Source organism: Rhinoderma darwinii, chromosome 12 (assembly GCF_050947455.1).
Source record: "Rhinoderma darwinii isolate aRhiDar2 chromosome 12, aRhiDar2.hap1, whole genome shotgun sequence".
NCBI classification, from domain to species: domain Eukaryota; kingdom Metazoa; phylum Chordata; class Amphibia; order Anura; family Rhinodermatidae; genus Rhinoderma; species Rhinoderma darwinii.
In genome coordinates this window covers 33526180-33538360 of record NC_134698.1, presented here as the reverse complement: position 1 = coordinate 33538360, position 12181 = coordinate 33526180, and the positions used below count along the sequence as shown (strand labels likewise).

Below are 12181 nucleotides of genomic sequence, written 5' to 3'. Positions count from 1 at the left end.
CTGTGCATACAATATTAACACAATGTATGGATCTATAGTACATAATTCTGAATCCAATTCCTAAAGTTCATTACAGAGGACGCACCTATTTGAACCTTCATAAACTAAAATCCCCAAGCAGCATTACAGTCTATTGTTTGGATATATGGACCTTAAGGCCCTTTTACCCGGGCTAATGATAGGGCAAACAAGGGTTCATATGAACGCTCGTTCCCGATCATTGCGTTGTGTAAACAGGGAAATGATCAGCTAATGAAAGATGCAAACGCTCGTTCATCAGCTGATCGTATCGTTTATGCAGCACAAAATATTATGGTTCTCGGCAGCACATCTCCCGGTGTAAACAGGGAGACGTGCTGCCGACATGATGGGAATGTATGGGGAGAAGCGATCATAGTAACGATCCGCCTTCCCATACATAGCTCCTTGTGAAAGGAGCTAACGAGCGCCGATCAAATGAGCTGTTTCGTTGATCGGCACTCCTTTTAACGGCCATTATTGGCCGGTGTAAAGGAACCCTTAGTCTACTAGATCTATTAGGAGGCTACTATTTGGTAATCTTGTGTGAGTTACTTTTCACACACCTTTTCAAATTCTTCAAAGTTAAAGTCCTTTCACGTCATGTTTTTTTCCCTTGTCAAACGGATCTGTTAACGGATTCATAGGTTTTTAACGGGGCTACTGTTATGGTTAAAAGTGTCCATTTGTCTCTGTTTTACAAGTTGCCATCAGCATCGGTTTTTTTAACAGGACAGACAAACGGAGACTGTCTTATTTTCTGTCATGTTGAACAACTGAATCCTAACGGATCCGTTTTTCTCTACAATGCAAGTCTATAGCAAATCCTGTGGCAGCATCCAGTTTGACATCCATGTTTTTTTATGAGAAAAAAAAAAGAACAGGATGTTTTAACAGGATGCTAAAATGGGAGGTGAATCTAGCCTAACTTCTCCTAGACCAAAATTACCTGGGGGGCCTGTCTAGTTTGGACAACCTCTTCATATTAGATGGAGATAGGAAAATAATAGACTGAATCACGTAATACCCAGAAGAAAAAAAATCACGTCATGTAGAAGAGATAGGTTCACATTCCACAGCTACACTAGACAGATCTGTGCTCCTACAGAGTAAGTTCACCATGTACAATAAGAATTCTATTAATATTCATAAAATGTTCACTAATTATTTACCAACATTTTTTTATCAACAGCTTTTACTCTACATCTTCTATAGGAGCCTAGAAACCCTGAACAGAAACAATGGAAGGAGGTAAGATCACATGGATCATCGATTCACAAATAATTTCTAGCCCAAATTAGATAAATACTTTGCGGCACATAGTGAACTCAGTCAAAACCTTTACCCTCTTTCTTTTAATTTCCAGCACCAAACCCCTCCAAGAAGGTAAGATAAGAATTTTTCTAATAGGAAACAAACCTGGTTTAGGGTATATCCACATGTTGCGATCATAACGCAATTCTGTACAAATCACGTAAAAAATACACAATATGACGTCAACATGTGAATATCCACTATTGTATGTATTAATACTGGTTGTTTTTAAAATGATGTAGAGCAGACATAACATATGTATGGTTTATGTATGACGTAGTGGAGTTCAAGGAATAAGAGTCCCCCATCAGTGGTGTAGCAAAGCTTTGACTTGGGGCAAAGATTCAGTTTGCTGCCCTAGGCTAGCCCTGTATATAAATACCCTGGCAGAGGAGCTTGTTGGTACCCCCTTCCTGGAACCCACACCTGAGGTAAATGCCCCACCAGTGCTCTCTTAACTACACCTCTGGTTGACATCACGGCAGCTTAATTCTGCCCTTAGTCTTCACAGGTGGATACATCTATATTGCCAGAAGCTCTGAATTGATAAGGTATGAGCAGGTTTTTTTGCGTTTAACTGGCAGCAAAAACGGAACAGTTTAGTTAAAAAATACAGCGCCACAAAACCTGCTTGTACAAAATTACCCTAAATCCTCTTTAAGTTATTACACGTAAGCGTACAATCAGAATCATTTTATGTTACAATATTTTGGACAATCACTTCACATTTCAACTTTTACTTGAAATAATATTTTAAATAAGATTGCAGCTCATCTACAATGTTTGACTTTAAGATAAGGACATAGAAAAAATACACGGTAATCCAACTATGAATATTACTAGTACTACCCATTTTTATATACCGCCAATATATTCCATCATCTTCCTCTGCCTCAATTAAAGGGCACAATCTAATAAGAACCCAAATACCCTCATGATGTTCTTGATATGTGACACAGGTCATACACATTTTTGTATTAGTGATCTTGTTCTCATTCATCCTACACCTACTTACTATACTGTATGACATTTTTTAATGGGGAGGACTTATTGTATTTCTCTACATATTTTGTGGACATGCCCATACTTTGCATCTGTATGTGGGGGGGGGGGTTGCCTTATATTTACGAAACCCTTGTTATTTATATTTAAATGTTTTTAATGTATGGTCACTTTTGAATGGAGATTAATTTGCTAGAATATGACAAGGTTGAAAGCCCGGTTATTTGGTGTCCACTTTTTCCTCTTTTTTTTAACTCCTTTTACTTGTTTGACGATGCATTACGGGCATATTTGTTCTGCCGATTGAGCGGGCGCTGCTACAGTGCCTGCACAACCGGGTGGGGGGCAATGGCTGTACCCCAGCACTAACCAGGGACATCAGAGAAGCGTTTGATCTCTGCCGTTTAACTTTTTATATGACGCGATCAAAGATATTAAAATACATAAAATATACAGATCCTATGTATAGTTATGATGTTAAGCGTCTGGGCATGACAGTGATTACATAATATTCAAAGCAATGTATCCATGTTTAATTGGATCCTAATATTAATATCTTTACAGCTTTCTGGCAATCATCAGAGCTTGGTAAGTGAAACTTGTTAAACTGGTATTGCATGTTGTGAAATCATCAGGAAGATCATCAGCCCCGTAGAAAGTTGTGGTAATCATTACAGTATATGTTGCCTAACGTGTATCTCCAAAACTACAACTCCTAACAAGCCCAGTGTCACAGCTATGTATACTAATGTATAAACTGAAGCTGTGTAATGTTAGTGTGAATTGTATAGCAGTACTATATTATATTCCTGTGCATCATAGAGAGAATGTCTTCTTGATAAAGACTTTGCTTTGAGTCTACCATATGTGTTACATAGTTACATAGTTTGTACGGTTGAAGAAAGACACATGTCCATCAAGTTCAACCAAGGGATGGGAAAAGGGAAGGTAAAAATTTCTACACATAGGAGCTAATATTTTTTTGTTCTAGGAAATTATCTAAGCCTTTTTTTAAAGCCATCCACTATCCCTGCTGTGACCAGCTCCTGCGGTAGACTATTCCATAGATTCACAGTTCTCACATTAAAGAAGGCTTGTCGCCTCTGCAGGTTGAACCTTTTTTTCTCCAGATGGAGGGGGTGCCCCCTTGTTTTTTGAGGGGATTTTACATGGAACAGGATTTCACCATATTTTTTGTATGTGCCATTGTTATATTTATATATGTTAATCATGTCCCCCCCTTAGTCGTCTTTTTTCAAGGCTAAATAGGTTTAATTCTTTTAATCTTTCCTTATAACTTAGATTCTCCATGCCCCTTATTAGCTTCGTTGCTCTACTTTGTATTTTTTCCAACTCCAGGGCATCCTTTCTATGAACTGGAGCCCAGAACTGAACTGCATATTCTAGATGAGGCCTCACTAATGCTTTGTAAAGTGGTAATATTACATCCCTGTCCCGCGAGTCCATGCCTCTTTTAATACACGACAATATTTTGCTGGCCTTTGAAGCAGCTTCTTGACACTGCATGCTGTTATTTAGTTTATGATTTACAAGTACACCCAGATCCTTCTCAACAAGTGAATCCGCCAGTGTAGCTCCCCCTAGGACATATGATGCATGCAGATTGTTGGTACCCAGATGCATAACTTTACATTAATCTACATTAAACTTAATTTGCCAACTGGATGCCCAAACACTTAGTTTGTTTAAATCCGCTTGCAATTCACAAACATCTTCCATAGACTGAACTATATTGCATAGCTTGGTGTCATCTGCAAAAATAGAAATAGTGCTATTAATCCCATCCTCTATATCATTAATAAATAAGTTGAATAATAGTGGTCCCAGCACTGAACCCTGGGGTACACCACTTATAACCGGGGACCATTCAGAGTAGGAATCATTGACCACAACTCTCTGGATACGGTCCTTGAGCCAATTCTCAATCCAATTACAAACTATACTATCCCATACTGTCAAATGCCTTTGCAAAGTCCAAAAATACTATATCCACAGAGGCCCCTCTCTCTAGGCTTCTGCTCACCTTCATAAAAACATATCAGGTTAGTTTGACAATATCTGTCCTTAGTAAAACCGTGCTGGCTGTTGCTTATAATACAATTTTTTGTCACATAATCATGTATATAGTCCCTCAAAATTTTCCCCACGATGGATGTTACGCTTACTGATCTATAATTACCCGGGGAAGACCTAGAGGTCTTTTTGAAAATAGTCACAAAATTTGCCCTGCGCCAGTCCCTTGGCACTATACCAGTCACTAGAGAATCTCTGAATATTATGAAGAGAGGGACTGAAATAACTGAACTAAGCTCTTTAAGAACTCTAGGGTGTAACCCATCTGGGCCCGGGGGTCTTGTGCACATTTATTTTATTTTACTTAGCTTGGACCATATCTATATTCATCCAATTCAGTATATCAACTTATATATTAACAGCACTGGCACCGGCTATATCAGCTGCTCTTTCTTCTGTTGTATATACAGAGCGGAAGAACCCATTTAGTAACTCTGCCTTCTCTTGATCCCCTGTGACGAACTCCCCATTACCACTATCTAAGGGTCCTACATGTTTTTGCATTTATATACTTGAAGAATTTTTGGGGATTTGTTTTACTATCCTTGGCCACCTGCCTTTCATTTTGTATTTTTGATAATTTTATTACATTCTTACAGATTTTATTAAGCTCTTTATAATTTAAAAAGGCTACAGATGTACCCACAGATTTGTATTTTTCAAATGCCCTTTTTTTTGTCATGTATTGCCCTTTTTACAGAAGGTGTAAGCCATGTGGGGTTTAATTTTAGTCGTTTACACTTGTTACCTATAGGAATAAATTGTGCACTATAATTACTCAAAGTAGATTTGAAAATCTCCCATTTATCATTTGTACCATTATTTGACATTAGTTCTTCCCAGTCTATATCCTGAATTGCAGCCCTCATCTTCGGGAAATTGGCCTTCTTAAAATTAAGTGTTTTTGCCCTCCCAGCCTGTGTTTGTTTTTTACAGTATATGTAAAATGTAACTATAGTGATCACTGTTACCGAGGTTTTCACGAACATTGACATTCCCAACAATCTCTGCATTATTAGAAATGACCAGATCCGACAGAGCTTCACCTCTAGTTGGGTCTTCCACAAACTGGCCCATAAAATTTTCCTGCAACAGGTTGAGGAAATGTTTCCCATGACGCCAATTAATATACCGGTAATTAAAATCTCCCATTATCACTACAGTACCAGCCTGTGCAGCCCGCTCCATCTGTTTATATAGCTGAACTTCCATCTCCTCAGTTATATTGGGGGGTCTATAGATTACACGAAAAGTAATTTTTTCAGTGTTTACCTCCCTTTCTAGATCCACCCTCAAGGTTTCAACCTCCTCACAATCTTCACCCTCTAATGTCTCATTCACACTCACCTTCATATCGCTTCTCACATACAGACATACACCACCGCCTTTCCTATTTGTCCTGTCTTTCCGAAACAGTGTAAAACCCTGTAGATTTATAGCCATGTTTCAGCAACATCAACTATATCTATATTTTCTTCCAGTATCAAGGCCTCCAGCTCCCCCATTTTGTTTGCTAGACTTCTGGCATTTGTGAACATATGCTTTAACTTGCCTTTCCGTTTTTCACTTTCATTATCAGAAATGTGATTACTTGAGATTATTTGGGCATTTTTATTTTCATTTTTATTGCTGTTTTGTAACAAAAGGAACTCCCTATCCTGTTGTCTCATCCTCTCCCAACAGTGTGTTTCTCCCTCCAGCAATATAGTCTGACCCCTCTCTAACCTGACTACCCCTTTATTTTCTACATTGACCACCCTCCTCAGCCCTAGTTTAAATACTCCACCAGCCCAGCTAGAATTCTCTCCCCCAGCACAGCGGACCCCCTTCCCTTTAGGTGCAAATCATCTGCAGAATACAGTTTGTACCCCAATGAAAAGTTAGCCCAGTGCTCTAGAAACCCAAAGCCTTTTCCTCTACACCAAGACTTAAGCCATGCATTTAACTCCCTGAGCTCCCGCTGTCTTTCCTGTGATGCGCATGGCACAGGCAGTATTCCTGAAAATACAACCTTGGAGGTCCTTCCCTTCAGCTTGTAGCCTAGTTCTTTAAAATTATTCTTAAGGATCCTCCACCTAGCATTTATTCTGTCGTTGGTACCTACATAGACCATAACAGCTGGATCATTACCAGCCCCCCCCCCCAGTAATTTATCCACCCGTTCCACCAAATGTCGAACCCTAGCACCAGGGAGACAGCAAACCATTCGGTTGAGGCGGTCTTGGCGACAAATTATTCTATCTGTCTTCCTGATAATAGAATTCCCTACAAATACCAATTGTCTTGCCTTACCTGCGTTTCCATTCCACCGACTACTAGCCGGGCTGTTCTCCCGGCTGTTAGGGAGATCAATATACACTAGGGCTGCCATTTCTGAGACCGACACCCTCGCATCATCACCCAACTTGGCAATTTTGCTTGGAATATCAACTTGGCCTTCCTTTTCTTGGACTCCTTTCTACTGCCCCTAACTACATTAACTCAACAACTTGCCTTATCCTGCTCACCCATGTCTTCACCCTCCAGTTCCACCCCACTAACTGCGTGCTCAGTGAGCAGCATGCTCCGCTCAAGATTGTCTATCGCCCTCAGTGTTGCATTTTGCTACTCCAGATTTCTTATGCGAGCTTCCAGGCGAACAACATGCACACATCTGCCACAGAGGTATTCACCCTGGAACTCCGGCTCCAGTCGTGCATACATATGGCACACTGTGCACTTAGGAAAACCTCCAATCTTGCTGTCCATTATCCCAGTTACAAAAAATCAGTGAACAATTGTTAAAGTAAAAGAAAAAAACAGTACTTACAGGGCTTTTAACTCCGGTTTTGTAACTCCACTTTATATACAAACCACTTGTTTAGCAAGCTAAAATAGAGCAGGCTCTACAGAGTCCTGAGGGCTAATGTATACCACCTGGGAGCAGTTAACCCCTCCCCCTAATCAGCTGCACAGCAGGACAGAAGCTGGGAAGGAAAAAAGGGTTTTAAATTGTGTCAGTTTTGCAAACTTATTTTAGCAAGCACTCAATTCATACATCACACACAATATCCCACACTTAATGTCATGCAAGAACACAGCAAGTCAATCCGGTTTTGTAACTCCACTTGATATACAAACCACTTGTTTAGCAAGCCAAAACAGAGTGTTCTCTGAATTCTATGTCTATTTTTTTCTATAGAACACATTGAATGAAGGAAGCCACGGCAACAGCCAAAGCCAGACCGGTGGTCAACAGAGCCAAGGCAATAAACCACAAAGTCAAGGAAGTGGACAACACAGTGAAAACCAACAAGGACAAAATCAGAGCAGTGGCCAGCAGGGTAGTGGATGCCAACAAGGACAGGGCCACGGCAGTGGGCAGCAGGGTAGTGGAAACCAACAAGGACAGAATCAGGGCAGTGGGCAGCAGAGTAGTGGATGCCAACAAGGACAGGGCCACGGCAGTGAGCAGCAGGGTACTGGAAACCAACAAGGACAGAATCAGGGCAGTGGGCAGCAGGGTAGTGGATACCAACATGGACAGGATCAGGGCAGTGGGCAGCAGGGTAGTGGACAGCAGCAAGGACAGGATCACGGAAGGGGTCAGAGCGGTTCTGGAACCCAGCAAGGACAGGATCAAAGCAGTGGACAACAGAACCATGGCAGCAGCACTGGTCAACAGAGCCAGACCGGAGGGCAACAGAGTCAGGGAAGTGGTCAACCAAGCTGTGGAAGCCAGCAAGGAGGACAGAGTCAGGAAAAAGGACAAGGGCGCGGGCAGGATTCTTCTCACCACTTTAAACAAGGAAAAGATAAGCAATAGAGCCATAGTGAACATTCCAATATCTATATAAACCTAATACTGTCCCTATAACCTTACTTAATCAATCTATTTCCAGATGATATAAATAAAATTTTATTGTGATTACAGCAACTAAAGTTTTCCTGTTGTCATTTTCGTTCTTCTAATTATGATAAGTAATTGAATGGAAATTGGTGACTTATTTTATTTGAAATTCAACAAAATATTCATGGAGTGAAATAGTTTTACATATAAATATTAAAAAATAACTTTTAACAGACAAGGGGTAAAGTAACATTACCATTTAAGCTAAAGGTGTAAAAGAGCTAAGTTTGTCTTTTAACAAATCTGCCAACTACAACTCCCATCATGCTCTGACAACTACATGTTGTTGGGGCATGATCAGAGTATTTTGGAAATAGCTAGAGAGCACTGCTTTAGGGTATATTCACACTTTGTAGAAGTAATATCCATTTTACTATGCTGTACAAATGAAGCTGCCAAAATGACGCCCATGTCCCTGACAGAATTATCTGAAATGGAGCAGCCTTTTTAATTATTACCAGTATTATGTACAGCATGCATGCAAGGGGCAGGCAGAGCAGGAAGTCTGTAAGGGGCAGCTCTAGCCTATAGTTAGAGAGCAGGAAGTGATGTCAGAGAAGGGGGCGTTGTTTTTACAACTTCTCCTGTACAGCCCAGTAACATGCAGCCACATTGTTATTGCCTGTGTTGTTAAGGACCTCTAGTGTGCAGAGCAGCTTGGAAACATACATTTGAGGGACCAGAATGAAAGGATTAACGGCCCTGGTATGTTACTATTCATGAACCTAGTATATCAATTTACTAATTATGAAAATTTTCCCTGAGTTTAACTTTGAATGGGTTATCAAATGCATCATTTTCATACCAAAAGTCAGAAATACGGTTAATAGCTGTTATAAAGCAATTATTATTGTTTCTAGCATATAAAAATACTTTTCTCATTTTTTTTTTGCTTCCCTGTGTGCTTCTTGGTGGTGCTGCTAATCTGTGTTTCCGGGTTAGGGGCTCTGAGCAGAATCAGTCTCTGCCCCCACCTGGCAACTGAAAATATAGTCCCTTCTTACTTTCCCTACAGAGAGGTAACATGGAATCAGTGGCATATACAATGGAGGCAGACTGTCATGGTGGGTGTGTGGACCCACTGGGCCGTACTGCCATAGCGGGATAGCAGCTGGCCAACAGGATACCAAGTCAATATCTATTGTTCGAATAAGGGTACCTGTGGAAATTCAGACAATAGCAATAGTTAGGTTCGGACGGGACCTTGGCAGCAGGCAGACACCAACCGTGGCACAACACAACTCCAACTCTCTATGGCACAGGAACAAGGTAGCACGGGATACAGGACCCAGGTACGGGAACACTGGGAACTGGAAAACATTAAGGGACTATTTGCTAAGACGTTGGCTTCATGTACACGACTGTGCTCGTAATTACGACTTGTAATTACGAGCACGAGCGGGCACGGCCGGCCGTGGGCAGCCGGCCGCTTTTGCGAGCCGTGCTGTCATTATAAAGTATAGCAGCACGGCCCGTAAAATAGAAAAATAGAACATGTTCTATTTTTTTAACGGCACGGGCACCTTCCCGTGAGAAAACGGGAAGGTGCCCGTGGGTAACAGAAGTATATGAGCCCGTTATTGCGGGTCGTAATTACGACCCGCAATAACGGGTGTTTTTACGGTCGTGTGCATGAGGCCTAACACGGGTAAACACAACAACACTCAGGCAATGAAGAAATTCTTATAGTCCAGGGGGATCATGGGCTAATTTGACATACTTTTCAGGTGCGTGCGCTGGCCCTTTAAGGCCGGGCACGAGCATGCGTGCGCACCCTACGGGACACAGCAGAGTGAAGCGGAAGTGAGCACTGGTGTCTCCTGAGGAGGAGATGCGGGCCAACGCTCACTGATCCATGGCTTCGGTTGAGGGGTGAGTAATCCCGTCGGTCTGTGGCCATCATGGTGTCACACAGATCATGCAGTTGCTACGGGGACCGCGGCTTGAGGGGGCTCATGCCGCCCAGCCTGGCACATAAATGTTCATAATTGTAACACTATCTACAGGGAGTAGAGATGAGCGAACCGGGGCAACCGAACCCGGTTTCGGTCCGAACATCGGGAAAAGTTCAGTTCGCAGCGAATCCGAACTTCACCGGGTTCGGCCGAACCCGTTTTGACCGAACCCGGCTACATTTTGGCGCCTGCCACATGTTAGATGTAAAATGGAGGATTTCACAATATTACCTGACATCAGGCTACCCCATAATGCCTTGCAAACGGCTCTCCCAGCCAATCGGGAGACAGCATAGGGGCGGGCTCAAGCCTGCAATAAAAGTCTATGCACGGCGCTCAGCGGCCATTTTAGAGACAGTAGCTGTAGGGATAGCATCTCTGTGCAGTAAGGGAAAGTAAACCTACAAAAGGACCTCAAAATAAGGTACAACAGGACAGAGGAGAAACCCCAAGCCAACTAGGAAAACAACCTATAAGCGCACGAGCGCCAGGGACATAACATCCCAGTAGAATCTGAAAGTGAATACCATGGATAATAAGAAAATATATACTTTTATTAATTTATCACAGTACATGGTATAACAATATCAAGTGTATTAAAAAACTGTATATGGCGGATCATATATCAAAAAGAGTAACAAAGCGGTAAGTATGACAAAATACCATGGGAAGCACAGAAAACATAACCAAAAAATCCCCACAACTCAATGCGACCATACCAAAAGCACAGATGATAAGAATGACAGAGACAGAAAGACTCTATATCGATGTGAATGAAATACCCACATTAAGAGAGTACATGTCATAAATCTGCAAGGAATAACTAGCGTGCTATACATATCGACAAATTAGGTGAACATAATATTGAGAACATAACTCATGTAAATACCTGTCGACATGATGGAAGCAAGAGATGAGGGGAAATGGCACAGGAACGCCTCGACGCGCGTTTCGCCCACGACCGGCTTCGTCAGGAGGCTACCGTATATACAGAACCGGGGGTTTATATACCGCCATATGTAAACCGATCATTAATTAATTCATTGGTGGCATCTGTGGGGTGCACGCATGGACGGCGCTCGCAGGCCATGATGCGAGCACTGCATCATCAGAAAGCGCCATGCTGTCTGCGGTGTGACGATGCGTCTCACGGCATGAGACGCACGTCGCCATAGTAACGCAGACAAACAGAGTGAGGCACCCTGAGATACAGCGCCCGCAGCGCATGCGCCCGAGAGCGTCTGGTACACATATACCAGCATAGACCATCAGGGAATACAGGAAAGAAAATATTTTATAGCGTTCATACAAACATTGGCAAAAAAAGAAATAATAAATAAATAAAGTAAATAACTATGTGATGAGCAACCCAAGAGGAGAATTTTAACAAAATATTATAGGTGACCTAAATCGGTACAAGTATACAATAAACCTCTATATAGTATATGTATCACTAAATGGTATTTTGATACAGAGTTCATCACAGACATAAACCAATTACATAAATACATAGATACATGAAATATGAAAATAAGACAAATAATTTTAATAAATAAAATAAATATAAATAAATAGATAAATTGAAAAATGAAAAATAATAATAAATGAAAGATAATAAATAAAAAAAAAATAAAAAAATAAAAAATACAAATAAAAAGTAGAAATAAAAAATATAAGAAATAAAAAATAAATAATAAATAATAATAATTAATAAATAATAGAAAATAAAATATAAAATATAAAAATTATAAAAATAAAAAAATAAAAAATAATAAATAAATTAACTGAAAACAAGTATGTCCCTACAAATAAATAGAAAAACAAAAAATAAAGTGAAGCATAGAAACAAAAATATATAAGTTGTGAGTGAAGTACAAGACAGTGCTATATATCAAAAAATATATAAATA

The 12181-nt window shown here is 40.7% G+C and overlaps 1 protein-coding gene across 5 annotated transcripts in view; it reads left to right on the top strand.

Moving 5' to 3' along the window:
- LOC142664504 (uncharacterized) overlaps positions 1–8334 on the top strand; it is an 85997-nt gene extending 77663 nt beyond the window's left edge. For all 5 annotated transcript variants that reach the window (XM_075843598.1, XM_075843599.1, XM_075843596.1 and 2 more), the window contains exons 2-5: positions 1211–1269; positions 1385–1404; positions 2899–2922; positions 7610–8334. In XM_075843598.1, the coding sequence (XP_075699713.1) occupies positions 1260–1269; positions 1385–1404; positions 2899–2922; positions 7610–8233 (678 nt within the window). In that variant the 5' untranslated portion in view covers positions 1211–1259 and the 3' untranslated portion in view covers positions 8234–8334. The remainder of the gene's footprint in view (positions 1–1210; positions 1270–1384; positions 1405–2898; positions 2923–7609) is intronic.
- Positions 8335–12181: the final 3847 nt, after the last annotated feature.